This window comes from Dermacentor andersoni, chromosome 1 (assembly GCF_023375885.2).
Source record: "Dermacentor andersoni chromosome 1, qqDerAnde1_hic_scaffold, whole genome shotgun sequence".
Taxonomy (NCBI): domain Eukaryota; kingdom Metazoa; phylum Arthropoda; class Arachnida; order Ixodida; family Ixodidae; genus Dermacentor; species Dermacentor andersoni.
Window position 1 is genome coordinate 120,954,950 of NC_092814.1, and position 15,001 is coordinate 120,969,950.

A 15,001-nucleotide genomic window follows, 5' to 3' on the forward strand; every position below is an offset into this window, starting at 1 on the left:
GAGATATTTTAAAAATGTGCAGCCAGAAAATCTGCCTGGTCTTTGAGACTATCTCCCTCAGTGCTTACCAAAGGTTTGAGGAACCCGTATGGGTTTCCTTTGTAGCACTTAGCTACGTTTGGGTGGATGTCTCATTTTCCCTTTATTAATTACTTGTCTCCACCTTGCCGGTTTCCGCAGAACTATTACGTCAAACTCTTGCCTTTGCTTCTGAGTTATTCATAAATTCGACTTCGCCTGCTATGTGCTAGCTGCCTGGTTAGCTCAGATGGTAGAGCGGCTGCCCCTGAAAGTGGTTGTCCCGCATTCTAAATTTGCAAGACTACAGTGTCAAGTAGAAGTAAAACAGTAAGGGATGACATCTGTGCCCTAAGCATAGGTGATGCTGTTGCATACATCACACCTTTCATTATTGATGCTGCATCCATATGCATCCCACAAACAACCGGTTGCAACCGGTTTGACTGCCGGCCTTTTATTCTAACAACTATTCCATATTTTTCACTCGTCTGTATAATAGTTCATACCAGAGATACACTTTTAATAACTTTCTCTCCTAGTCTGTTCACACGTCCTTATTCTTTGCAATTTTACATGCTTGAAACTAGGTTTTTCACAGCTGGAAAATCGCAAAGGAGTCCCCACACTTTGTTTTGCTGCTTAGGCGCTTTCCTACATTCTTCATTCCATTAATAAAGTAAAAATGAGACATCCACCCAAACGTAGCTAAGTGCTACAAAGGAAACCCATACGGGTTCCTCAAAAGAAAAGCTTAGCAGTTGAAGAAAACTTCATCCTAGTCCAGGACTCGAACGCGGGACAACCACCTTTCAGGGGCAGCCGCTCTACCATCTGAGCTAACCAGGCAGCTAGCACATAGCAGGCGAAGTCGAATTTATGAATAACTCAGAAGCAAAGGCAAGAGTTTGACGTAATAGTTCTGCGGAAACCCGCAAGGTGGAGACAATTAATAAAGGGAAAATGAGACATCCACCCAAACGTAGCTAAGTGCTACAAAGGAAACCCATACGGGTTCCTCAAAAGAAAAGATTTGTGGGATGCGTATGGATGCAGCATCAATAATGAAAGGTGTGATGTATGCAAAAGCATCACCTATGCTTAGGGCACCGACGTCATCCCTTACTGTTTGACTTCTACTTGACACTGTAGTCTTGCAAATTTAGAACAGTGAAACTTTTTTTCTTTTGCTCAATTCAAAAGTTGCCATTTAACATTAGTTATATTTTCATGAAGGTTGATGCTTCTCATATTTTATTTTCACATCATTGCTCTACTGCTCTCCACCTAAGTATTTTGCCTATTTACTCACACTCCTCAAGCAGTGCTACTGCTTTGTAGATCATCCATTTCAATGGACAATCCAGAACCACAGTGGCAGTAACTTAGTATCAGGCGCTACTGCCACTTTGGTAGTGCCGGTGCCAGAAAAACGGCTGAATTTTTTGGGGGGAAAAAAATTAAGCTATTGCGTGCGGTTGTCCAGTAGCATTGGAGTAATGCTAACCTAAACGAATTTATTTGCACAGGCAAATTGGCATCTTTGTTTCCAACGTCTTCCCTTCACAATGCAACACAGTCAAATATTGTGAATCAAGCATACCTGTTTCAACTGGGCGATGTAGCGAGTGATGTACTCCAGCGTGACGGGGTCTTCTACAGTGAGTTTGTGGCTTTGACATTCCACCCTAGCTCGGTCAATCAGTATTCTTGCATCGGCGGTAAGACCTTTACAGAAGTATAAACAACAATTCATGCGACCAGGCTTCAACTATACCGAGTACTGGGATACGAAAATGTTTACCTGCAAAGGCCATGACAACATGGTCATCGAGAAGACAGATCTTCCGCACTGTCCGTTCCTCCTGTAATTTGGCCACAGATTTCTTTTCCACGGCGAGGACAACTATATTTGCACCTTTGATGCCAACCTAGAACATTGGGGAAGAACCACACAGTGACGTCTCCAGGAACTCGTACGATGCGGGCAGCTTATACCACTTCTTATCACTTTATTTTTAGTTGTAATTCCTTTTTACACAAAACACATCAAACCCCTTCATACAGGTGCCGCTTTTCAATACCATTTACGCCGGATATGCTAAACGCATCCCTACAAGAGGCGGAAAATGCTTACCGCTGTAGACCCCTTTTTTACGGCTTCTTGAGCGTACTCGACTTGAAAAAGATGACCATCTGGGGAAAATACAGTGATTGCCCGGTCATATCGTGCAGTGCCCATGATTTAAACTAAAGCAGCAACGAATCCCGCTGTCTACCAAGTACGCAATGACAACACAATTTTAAGCACGCCGAACTGGCCGAATGCTGCAGCTCGGCCGGCTCGAAGGCTAACGGTTGACTTCGTAACCGAAGTCAAGCTCGCGCATAAACTGAGGGCGCTGAAGAATGCCAGAGCGTACAAAAATTAATTAAATATGTATTTTGTCACCTAGTAAAGTTTTGTGCTTTGAATAACATCTATAAATTGAGTTGAATAAATATTTGAGACACTTGTAACACAAGACTTGTCATACGGTGCACGGTAGTGTACAAGTCAACGGCTCATAGCGTGGCGTCCTCTGAAGCTAAATGCAGGTCTTAAAGGCCATGCTTCTGTTGGTTGGACGCGGCGGAAGCGATTTTGGGAGCCAAAATACGTGATTGGTGTCGCAATTGCGACAGCCAGAAACATGCGACGCGTGCCTCCAAGTTTTGGAGGCCATGTGGAGGGTGCTAGTTATGGGGGAAGGTGGAGGAGAAATAAACGTTTATTTTCGAAACAGGACACTCGGCGAAAACTGGCAAAAGGAAACACGTCACGCCTAGTGTTAATCCCATCCTTTCATAGACTTTCTCACCATAACATTGTCTATGCATCCGTTAGTTGACGCGAGCATCGGAAAACAAGAATGTGAGATGAACTTACAGACAACGTTTTATTTTTTATTCTTTCCCGCTAAAACTAAAAAGTGCTGCGTATAAATAAACTTATACTTTGCGACTTATTTTTCTTGCGTCACGTACACTATTAAGCAAAATTACACCCTTTTGCCACACAACGATAATCGCCATCTGCCTTGTCCGCATTTCCTTTCTTTAACGCGGCGAGCCCGGTACTTTCCAGTCACGAACGGCATGCGCGTTATCAGCATGACATAGCGTTCCCGACAGGAAAGTAGCGGCGCGGCGTTTTCAAGAAAGGAAACGCAAGCAAGACAGATGACGATTATCGTTGTGTGGCAGAGATAGCTAAGATAGCCGCCATGCCAGCTTGCTGATTGGCTGAAGCAATCTCCCGTGAAGAGCGTCACAGGAAGGGCTGTTTCGTAAACGTCATTTTGACGATGCGTGACGTTGCGCTGGGCCGCCATTGCTGAGATTTTCCGCCATAATTTGTGGTGCGAGCCGCGCGAATTATGCTAATTAGCAGCCATATGCAATGGCAGCCGAGAGGAATGCGTATCGCCACATTTTCCGCGTCGTTTTGCGCCATAAAAATATTTTGTTCATAACGCGTGCTCATAGTATTTGCATCGCTCTCGGGTGGTGTTGGCATTTGTGTTTGGGGCCATGAATTTTTAAAGGAACGCGTTTATACGAAATAATATTGATTGAACATAGCAAGCTTTCGGCAATGTTGTCCACTTTTCATTGCTGCATTTGTATTGTAACAACGGCGTCTTTCTACTTTATAAAAAGAAATGTACGCAAGGCGGCGGCGCCTTGAAGTTTCCTCCCGCGGTGCGAGTAACCAGCGGAGTGAACAAGAAGTGGCAGCGCCGGCGTTTGCGTCGCGCTAGTGGATATCTCTGGCGCGCGCAACGCTCTCGGTGATATTCGGCCACTTCTCAGCCAGCCGAGTCGGGCTGAGTCACTTAGTGGTGCTGTCAGCGCAAGACGCTATCCGCAAACGCAAAACCCTATTCTAAAACTCTTCACTCCTGTGTGCCCCAACGATAACACCCGCAAAGCTCTTTAGGGCCCCAAACAAATGGAGCCCCTATTCTAAAGCTACCTAAGTTCCTTCCGTTCCAAGGAGATTACGAACTTAACTGAAGCGATGTGTAGCTCAAACTGGACGACAGAGAAACTGGCCTTCTCTGTTGTCTTGGGTGCCCCATTTGAGCTCGCTACACGTATACATCGCGTGGCGCCTCAGTTTAAATCGGCCTAAGAATACTCGGGCAGATTTATTTTCGCAGTCACCTATGGTTGCCAGTACACTCAACGTTAGACTCTCATGATAAAGATGACGTACAGGGCGAAGGACAAGGACCGCAAGAGACGACATACACTGCGCTGACTTCCAACAATATTTTATTGCGTTGCCACACCATGTGTATATACAAGATATATACTGTATATACGCAGAAAATGAAAGGCAGTCACAAGGGGTGTTCTAAGAGCAAGTGATTGTACTAAGAACATAGTCACTTGAGAAAAAAAAACGAACATTACTATTTCTATCTGTTGAGATACATGACTTCACTACGGGTCAGTGCGATGGGGGGGGGGGGGGGGGTGCACTAACGCACACGTCTGATGAAATCAGCTTCTATAATTTCCCGCGTGAGCTGTGAGCTGCGTCTCGCTAAACTTCCGTATATTCAAGGAGGGGCACGCAGCCGCAGTCCTGGTGGATGTCCAAGTGGCCTTGAACAGTGTTATGGACGTTGTTATAGCGCTCTCTTAAACGATCGTTTAAGCACCTACCTGTCTGTCCAACATAGTCAGTGCCGCGAAACAAGGGAATCTGGTAAACCACATTCGTTGCGCATGTCACAAAACGTTTTCTGTGCCCGACAGAGCAACAACTTTGACGTGAGTTACAGGCGCATTTACACGTTTACAGAGCCTTGCCAGCTTTTCCGGAGCTGACAAAACGTCTAATTCCTGCACGCTGCCCAATCTTTTTTAGCCTATGTGAAACATGCACATATACGGTACCACTGCAAACCTGCATCTTTCAACCGGCTGGTTCCTTGACTGAGCGAGCTCATCACATTTTGTGCGCCTCAGAAGCTGTCCCGCTATGGCCCCACTTGGTCCTCCATTGCCGGGACTGCGGCTGCGTGCCCCTCTTTGAAGATACGGAAGTTTCAGCGATACACAGCTCACGCGGAAAATATACACATGATGTGGCAACGCAATAAAATATTGCTGGAAGTCAGCGCAGTGTATGTCATCTCTCGCAGTCCTTGTCCTTCGCGCTGTACGTCGTTTTTATCATGAATTACCAACTAGCCCCAGCAACCACCCTAGTTAGGCTCTCTCCGCAAAGCACACACAAAATACTGAGTAGCTTTTATATTGCTGCACCTGCTTTCCGATGCTTAACCTTGTCTCAATATCCTGTCCTGTCAACCAACCTGCCGTGGTAGCGTTCATACTGTGGGTGGAAACGCTGGTTTCACTTTAGAAGGGTGGTAAGGATAGGCACCTCACCAAAATGGGGTGGTTGTATATCGATTCCGTCATAAACATGTTTTAGGTTTAGTGTCGTCTGGATGAAATGTACCCTTGTAGGTACAACCATTTCGGCGTTTCGGTCCATCATTCGCGTTTTCCACAAGCTGTGCATTCCCATGAGAAAAAACATATCGAAAGGTGCATTATTATCAGAGGTCGGCAGCAGGTATCGCATAGTATAAGCGTTAATCTCAGTGTTTTTTTTAAGTCCGTTGGAGGACATGCCAAAATGGATGGCGTCAGTGCAGCTAATAAAACAACGTTCAATTGTCTCTGGCACATCGCAAAGGCTGTAGTTAACAGAAGAGACAAAGATACCCTTTTTCTGTTGCCATGTTTATACCGGTATATGGTTTCACTATGAATTTTCTTAAATAATTTTGCAGTAAGGGGATACATACACTTTACGAACTCGCTTTAGTACATCGTGGCCTGGCCATTTAATGTATAGTGATCGGTAAAATGGAGGCGGAAATAGCATGGATAATAAATATTTGTATATCGTTTTACGCGACACACAGTACAAGTATTCAGTGGAAAACCGAACTGTCAGGAAACGAACCGCCAAGTAAACTTCTTGCATGACCCCCCCACAGGCATAAACACGAAGAAAAATGGGAAGGAGCGACTAAATCAGGTAACGCATTAACAAGTGCGACTTGCATGAATGGCCGAATTATAGTATGCGAAGTATCGCGAAAAAAGAAACGAGACACTATTTGCCGCACATAAAGATCTACTGAGCCCAGCCCACTTTCACTAACATGCCTAAAAATATTGTCTCGCCTCATGGGCTCAAAAGTTGAAGACCATAAGAAGGTTGCAAAGATTCGGTGAAAGCGTTGGATGTTTCCTGGTGCAATGAATAACTTGCAATACATAGTAAAATTTTGTTGCCAAGAACTTATTGCAGGCTTCGGCTTTCCCAAAAATACAAAGTCGGTGTGGAACGAATGTCTGGGCATAACTTTTCAGGGCCGAAACTCGTTCTTTCCAATAGTGTATACGCTTAATTTATATGCGTTTAGCGGCATCTAGCGTTTGGCGGGACATCAGCCCACTTAACGCCTGCAAACTGTGTGTGACTTTCATTGTGCCCTCCATTCTCTGACAATGCACAACTGGTGAATGTCTGGTTGAATTCTACTGTAATAAATACCATGAAAGAAAAAAAAAGACCTGCCGTGGTAGAGTACCAGACTTGTGAGCGCGAGGACTTGAATTCGAATCCTACTTTCGGGCGTTTTTTTTTTCAGCTCAGTAATTTTTTTATCGGAGTATGAATGCCTAATTTCATTAATTCCACCTTTACGAAGCATCGGAAAGAATGACCGTTACTCCCTTGAGGAGCATCGGAAGAGAGCAACTGTTAGTCCTCGAAGGAGTAACCGCATGGGGATTAACAGTTCATCAACTCGCACTTCCTCTAAGGGGAGGAATCGTTGTGGCAGATCCGTTCCTCCCCTAAAGGAGTAGCCTCAATGCCCCATTTCCTCCTTTTCTTAGAGTGTAGTGCGACTTACGCAAAGCGCGCTTTCCTTCGTCTTGTGATAAACCGATCTGTCTAACATGCGTATATATAGCGTCTATTTGTTCTGATCATTGTGACTTGCGCCGCAATTTGTTTCTTTATGAACTGTGTAATTGAATAAAATTTGACAAATACCTGCCTTACCTTTTATAAATAGCACAAATATATTGCTAATTTTTGCAATGTATGTGGATGCGAGGTTGCAGCGCCTTTTAAACTGTCGGAGCTTCAAGTTTAATTGCAACCTGGCACCGAATCGCGCGCTTCAGATGATTTAGTTTCTGCTTGGCATTCGCGTTGCTTAAAGCAATTTAACTTTCTCCAATGTAAAAAAAAATTCCTACGTGCATATGTGCTGACATTTTCATTTAACATGTTATTTTATGCGCTTATTACTTATGCCGATATACATTGGTTGATCCATAGTCTTGCAGTCGGTCGTACTGTTGCCATATATTGTTTCTATGAACCGTATTTTGTTCTTTGCGTAAATGTATTCAAATTGTTTTTTTCTTGGCTGTTAGGATGCATTTAATGTGCTGTCTTTGTAAATTATTTGGGCAGATCCTTTCTGAATTTATTGAATATTTTACTCTCCATTATTTACGCGATCGGTTGTAGTTTTTGATGTCGCGAGTCGCAATCAAGCACGACTGCCGTGCTCCACACAAAGGCGACTTTTTTTTGAAGCTGAAGCGGGCTGATTTATACGATCGTATGTATTTTTATGTTCGCGAATAAATACACCGTGTTGAATATCCCATTAGTAGCAACACATTTACTTGAATGCTTTTTCTACGTAAACCAATAAAGTTACCTTATTCTGTTAATTGTTTGGTGGCATGCAGAGCGATTATACTACGCGTTCGGGCGATCGATTTTTCTACTCTGACTAACCTCCGTATTGTATCTTGCCACTGAGAAAGCGATGCGCAAAGGCAAAGCCCACATATTGGCGCGAGAAAAAGTGCGTATATCTCGCTGCTATGAGTTGGCGCCACGCTCCTGCATTCACCACTTTGGGCGACAGTAAAAAAAAATGGTGCGATATTTATCCGGCTCCGTGTGTATTCTTGCGCTTCATGCAGCGAGAGCTGTCAATAAATGGCTGTATAGCATCGATATAAAATTCTTTCACGTTCTTATCAAAAAGTACAAACAATGCTAGCCACTTACAGGTATCTCTAAAAAACATTGAAACACTTCGACAGCTATGTGTTGAACAGTGTACAGCACATTATTTGCGCCGGTGTGCGTGTTTCAAGTGCATTTACGCACGTCCTTGTATTTATTCAGAAGCAAATTGCGCATTCCCAAAAGTTTTGATTGATATTGGCCTATGCACGTACACGTTGTCAATCGAGTTTAGAGCTATTAATTTTACGCTCGATCCATGCTTTTCCTTGACGTATGTATAGACGTAATGAGAGGGTACCAAGAAGTGCACGCATTTATACTAGGTATAGTCATTTTGGGATTATAGCTATGTAACAGCCCTGTAAGCCGATAAAAGCATCGAAATATTTTAAAACATCCAAAAACAGATTAGCACAGACATCTTGCATACGTACGTTTACGCAAAGCGTTATCAAGCAGTCTTCTGACGACGTTTTAAAGATGTATTAGCAATATGTAAGCAGAAGACATCTTAACGTCTCCTAGCCGTCTTGTAGCCGCCCTAAATAGTTCGACGTTTTAGTTCATTTTCGCTGCTCTAAGACTTCTTCAAAACGTCGTGTTCAGTGGGTTTAAAGCAGTGAAATGCAAAACTGTGACATTGTATGCAGGCCGAGTAGGTCAGAACAGCTGAAGTTGACTTACAAGCTGTTGAGAATCTCGCTTGCGACAAAGTTCGGGCCTAATACCAAAGAGCTTGCTATCAGTTGATAGAAATACCTCATTTTCAAAAATATTTGCTTTTGTATGCATCGCTTTTTATCCGTATTTGGAGATGCTCGACTTGCTTTGAAATGGGCTTTACCATTCTTTTTGAAGATATTTTATTCGTTTTGCATTTTACTAACCCCTCCCTTCAGTTTTCTATTTTCAATAAAATTAACACTTACTATTCAAACTGGATTAAGTCGTTCTTTTTTAACATGCTTACCAGAGAGCGACAGCATCGGGCGACATGGTGTCAGGCCGTCTTGACATAAAACAAAGTTTTGTGTCATTCAGGGAATTTTGCAAAGATTCAAGAAAAACTCCGGGAACTTGAAAATGTCAACTTGATAAACACCCTGGGGACATGACTGAGAACTGTCGTGTTGGAGAGGGCGGCGACCGAAGAACTTACGTAGTGGACTCGATCAGCGAGCTGGACGAGGCGGTCGAGGGTAATGTCCCCTGCAGCGGCCAAAACAAGGCGGGTGAACTGTGGCAAGCGCTACAGGAAGAGTTCCCTCTACAGCGCACCGTTCGAGTTGACGTTGCTTGTGCCTATAGGAGCTGCCGCATGCTGTTGAGCAGCTAGGAGGGACGAAGATCTCCACGGTCATCGGAGGCGAGCAGGTGCTACAGGAGCGTGCTCTCAGACGCCATGGCGCAGTCTAAAATATACTCTGCTTAACAAAGGTGTAGCGATGACTTCCTTCACCTCTTAAGCCACCTCAGGAGACAGGTTGCAAAGTAAGTGCCTGAACCGAGAAGTCTCCGAGGTGATGTGGTGCAGATTGAAGATGGCTTCGGCCTGTGCGAAACAAACCTGCGGGTACTTGCGCCAGAATGCGGGCAAGCAGAGCTGCGACGTCCCATACGCGCGAGGTAGCGTCACCTACCGCCCAAGGGCGGTAGGCTGCTGGGGTTGGTCATCTCTTTGGCCAGTCATCACTGTTGGGAACTAAGGAGCAGCAACGGAGTGCCAGAACAAGAGTACCAGCGTAGCGGGCTTTTAGAACCACACTGCCCGTGCCATGCTTCCGCAATGAGCACGTCACCTTTTTTTTTCCTTGTTTTTCGCAGCCAGCACCAAGGCGCCGGTTGAGAGCGCCGACCTTAGCATTCCCGCGTTGCGGCATTACGCAGTTTATAGTTTTACGAGTCATACATTGCAGGAAGCATTCAACTAAACGATCATGGTGTCATGTGCAGACAGACATGGACAAATCTCACTTGTTGACAGCAAGCACTTGATGCAAAGCTGCTAGGAGGATTGCCGGCAGCAGGGCGCATGCGCCCTTGTCCCAAAGCAAATGTTTTGTGCTGCTGCTCGCTCCACCATTTCAACTACGATACATCTTGAAAACTCTGATTACACGACCTCCAACAATGGGTGTGCAGGTTGCACGAAGCCACCAGTCAGCGTGCCCTTGCATGCTCGCCGTTTGCTTTAGCACCTGAAGCATAAGACCTCTACGGTGGGCGGGCCGCGCATGACCCGTCACACTGGCAGCCACGGCCAGGTGAGAGGAGACGTACGTTCTTCGCCTCTACACAAGGGTTCTATTACATCGTAAGCTTTGCTGCAGGGCAGCACGAGCTCGGTTACGTGACCTCCAATGATGGACGTATGGGAAAAGTTTGAGCATGAAGCCACCATTCTCAACTGGCCCTCGCAACCACAGCACAACACGTCACCACCAACATACCGTGCACACCGCTCATTCTCTTGGCACTTCACTTTATTCGGGACAGCAACGGTGAAGGAAAAAATGCACCTGGCATGCCCATATAGTTGCTATCGAAATAAAATGCATGCAAGTCAAGACAATGTGCAATCAAACACAGAACTTTATTCATACACTCATTTAACACTAAGTATAAACGTCTTGAAGATGCTGCAGTGTAGTAGTTACGACGCTGATAGGAATTATGGAGGCCACAAGTTAGTATCTTTTGCAGTCCTGCAGGCTGGAACTCTGGGGAAAAAAAGAAAAGAAGTTTTTGGGTTGTCACATTGGTAGAGTTCATATAGCACAAAGGCCAAGTCGCATTTATTATGGTGCTTTAATTAAGTACTGACACAAAACTTTTCGATCTTGTTTTTTCCGCTGCAATAAGTAGCTAATGACCCAGTAATCACGGCACGAAACATTTGCTTCAGAGCGCGACAGGTAATTATTTGGAGTCTTATTTGTAGCGACCAGTCCAAGTTTCGGTTTCAGAGAGCAACGCGATGGGTCAAAGAAGGAATGTAAACACAGCTAAGCACGTGATCGCACAAAACTGACGTACGCACACCAGCTCGCTCGCCGGAGCGCGAGCTTCGTGTTGCTATAGTTCGTCTGCTACGTCTGCACATGCTTTGCAATGTACTCGCCATCATCGTTGTCCTCGTTTTCGTCCTCCAGCGGCGAGTAGTTTCTGCAGGCGGGAGTCGCCGCCGTATTAGACGTGGCCAACCACTTTTGATTGGATCCACTACAAAGCAGTGACAGCTATCAATATGCGTACGCAGTACTTGTTAGTAGTACTAACACTTCGTCGAGGGCGCTTTGGGAATGAAGCATATATGCCGGAGCAGGACACAAGGCGGGGTAAAATTCGGCACAGCATCAGGCTTGGGGGTCATAGTCTTGGTGGAAGATAATCGGACTGCTCTAACCTCGGCGGGTTTTGTTTTATCAGGCCCGCTCGAAATGAAACGAGCAAATCTGGCTGCTCTTCAGCGGAGTCCATTCTAAGAGTCCAGCGGCGCGCACGAACTCTGACCACTATGCCGCTCATCGACGCCGACGGTAGCGAATAAAGCCCCTCCATCCACGCGCCACCGCCGACCAGCGGCGGTGGCGCGTGGATGGAGGGGCTTTAGTAGCGAACGAGCTAGCCAGGCGAGCTGGCGATCGCTGGGAAACGATACGTCGGATCCGAGGCCGACGGCCCTTGCGATCCGTCCGCAGCTCGTAATAAAGCACCTATATTCATCAACACAATCAACGTCTGCACATTTATGTCGCTTATAAGTGACAATAGGATTAGTTTTCCCGACGCCATTGGTAGCGATGAGAAAACACGTTGGCCAGGCGAGCCGCTTCGCGGAGACGATTGCAGCGGCGGCTGCGCTGACCACTTGCGAGTGCAAATCACGCCAACGATTTACTATTTCGCGCAACGTTTTATAACATGCACACTTTCCAGGTCGCTTTAATCTACGAGTTATTTCGTGTTGGAAAAAAATTTTTGCCGATTTTTTGTGCTGCCGTCAGCGGCGAAAAAAAAGAAGCACCAGGGCTATCAGAGGCGAGAAACTTGCTCACAGGGCCCGCCCCGATGGCAGCGCACTGGTGATACAGTGAAACAGAAGGCTTCTGGTTCACTGTACTCGTGACGTAGCGTTTTCTCGGTTGTTCACATTCCTTCATTTTTTTACTTCCTTAAAGGAGTACTGACACAAAAAAAAAAAACACGTGGTTTTTTTCTGCTTTAATAAGTAGTTAAATGACCCAGTAATCACGGCACGAAACCTCATTTACTTAAGCGCGACAGGTAATTATTTGCAGTCTTTTTGTAGCGACCAGTCGAAGTTTCGGTTCCAGAGAGCAACGAGACGGAAGAAACGGGAATGTAAACAAAGTGGTCACGTGTTTGCAAAAAGCCATGACGTATGCTCTGACGCGCAGCCAGCGTGCGCGACCAACTTGCTGAATATTGTCGTGCGACTGCCGCATCGGTCGGAGGACCGCAGCCAATGACAGCGCCGGTAGCGTGAACGTCATGGCCACGTGTAGACCCGGCGGGGCGGGGCCGGCGAGCGGGCGCCTTGCCGCTCTGATCATGTCTGTTTTTTTCTCTCCCTGGTCGAAACGCGGGCCTCTTTCGCCGCTGACGGCGGCACATAAATCGGCTACAGTTTCTTTCTGACATGAAATAACTTCTAGAATAAAGTGACCTCGAAAGAGTGCGAGTTATAAAACGTTGTGCGAAATAGTAAATCGTTGGCGTGATTTCTACTCGGACGCGGTAAGCGCAGACGCGCCAGCAATCGTCTGTATACGAAGCGGCACGCCTGACTGGCATGTTTGCTCATCGCTACTAACGGCACCGGGAAAACTAACCGTATTTTCACTTAAGAGAAACATAAATGTTCAGGCATTGATTGTGCTGACGAATTAGGCGCTTTATTACGAGCGGCGGACGCATCGCAAGGACCCTCGGCCCCGGATAGACGGCCGGCGAGCTAGGCCTACATCGTCTCCCAGCGATCGCAAGCTTGCCTGACATGCTCGTTCGCTTCTGTCGGCGCCAATGAAATCAAATGTGCTGCAATTTAAGCGTGACATAGCTTTGTACACGTTGTGCCGACTAACATAGGCGCTTCGTTATACGAGCTGCAAGCGATCGTGTCACAAGCGCAACCGGTGTCGGATTCGATCGCCCAGCGAGCTATGCCTGCCGGCTCCTGGCCATCGGCGGCTGTCAACGGATCCGATACTGCTAACCCGGCCTTGCGGAAACACGTCTACAGTGCTCGCATAGACGTGTTTATATTGTCATCGTTTGTTTCAAACAAGATAGCTGTGCAAATACGGTTGCTTTCACTTTCTGTTCGAAGTTACGCAGCATTCCGAACTTCCACGCAGGGACACCGGTTCTGGGCGGAGCTACCCGCCGCTCGCTCATTCGTACCATGTGTCCTGAATCGCCGCATGCGGCAAGTCGCACACGACACGCCGTACGACAGATCGCATGGAAAATCGCACCATGTGTCTCGCGCTTTAGACGTGGCCAATGACTTAGGGACTCAGATATTGCGGCCGGCGATGGCGAGGACGAACCTCAACAAAACCCCCGCATCGGCCACGATCAATGGTAAGACGCAACAAATCGGCGTTGAACGTTGTGGCAGCGTAGTCAAGCTGCAGTTGCAGCGACACGGAGAGCGTCCCACTACATGTAAAACAGCTAGAATAAGCAACAACAGAGGAGAAGAGCACATGTAAGCGGCATGGCAGCCAACGAAAATTCGTGACATAGCCAAGCGTTTTCTTGGCTATTTACAATCCCGCGTGATGTCAATGTCGCGAGGTGCTCTGTTTTGCGGTTGGCTGCGCGCACGTACTTTAAGATTGATTTTAAATATGTTCTAAGCGATATTCGCTGCTGATATTTTATAGACGGTGTGTGTGTGATTAACTAAATCGATCTCACAAGTTATCTCGACTTCAAATTTTTGTGTCAGTACTTTAAAGCCCCACACGGGGGTATTACATAGGGGTGGGATTACAACAATAGTTAAAACAATAGTTAGGGTGAGAATTGCTGACACCTCTTCCGTGAGTGCAGATGAACTGGTGATGGCAGCGATGCCGCAAGGAAGGCTGTTCCAGTGTACAACTATACGAGGGAAAAACAAGGGCGAAAAAGTGAGTGTGCGTTTTGGGGCGAGCGACACTTCATGAACGACCAGTACGACGTAATGCTCGTGCCGGCGGTGAAATGTATGGTAAAGTATGGAAATGTATGGAGCGGACTGTAAAAAAAAAAATTGCGAAATAATAAGCTGGCGATGCGACGGCGATACAAAAGAGTTGGCAAACTGGAGTCTGCTTTTAAGGATGATGCACTGATGTCGTAAGCATATGCTGAGTGAATGAACCTAGCAGCGCGATTCTGTAAGACAGCTTCAAGGGCGTTAATAAAGTAAATTTCATGCGGGCACCAGACGTTTTGCGGTTGTCTGCGCACACGCGTACTTTAAAATTGATTTTAAATATGTGTGTAAGCTCTATTCGCCGTTTATATTTTGCAGACGATGTGTGCGTGCCCACATAAATCGATCTCACACGTTAACTAGACTTCGAATTTTTGTGTCAGTACTCCGTTAAAGGGCCCCTCACCAGGTCTGACAAATTTTAGCTGACAAGCGCAGAGCATACATTGCGTGATAACGATCGCGTCTGCAAAGTATTATATCGCTACGCGCCGCGAAAAGATATGAAATTTCAAACCGAACGCCGTTTTTCCTTCTCCTCGCGACCGCCGCGCTCCAAGCCGGAGGATGACACTCGCGTCCCTGTGCCTACGTACTCGGGTCCGTAGTGT

At 46.3% G+C, this 15,001-nt stretch overlaps 2 protein-coding genes across 3 annotated transcripts in view; both read right to left on the reverse strand.

Annotated features, from left to right (window-relative positions):
- Positions 1 to 2,370, reverse strand: part of Prosalpha4 (proteasome alpha4 subunit) — a 31,943-nt gene extending 29,573 nt beyond the window's left edge. The window contains exons 1-3 of the mRNA XM_050191224.3: positions 2,156 to 2,370; positions 1,823 to 1,949; positions 1,622 to 1,746 (exon numbers count right to left, since the gene is read on the reverse strand). Of these exons, the coding sequence (XP_050047181.1) occupies positions 1,622 to 1,746; positions 1,823 to 1,949; positions 2,156 to 2,260 (357 nt within the window). The 5' untranslated portion in view covers positions 2,261 to 2,370. The remainder of the gene's footprint in view (positions 1 to 1,621; positions 1,747 to 1,822; positions 1,950 to 2,155) is intronic.
- Positions 2,371 to 10,732: 8,362 nt separating this feature from the next.
- LOC126544037 (type 2 phosphatidylinositol 4,5-bisphosphate 4-phosphatase-like) overlaps positions 10,733 to 15,001 on the reverse strand; it is a 98,539-nt gene continuing 94,270 nt past the window's right edge. For both annotated transcript variants that reach the window (XR_008608710.2, XM_050191225.3), the window contains one exon: positions 10,733 to 10,878. The gene's annotated coding sequence lies outside the window, so the exon portion shown is untranslated. The remainder of the gene's footprint in view (positions 10,879 to 15,001) is intronic.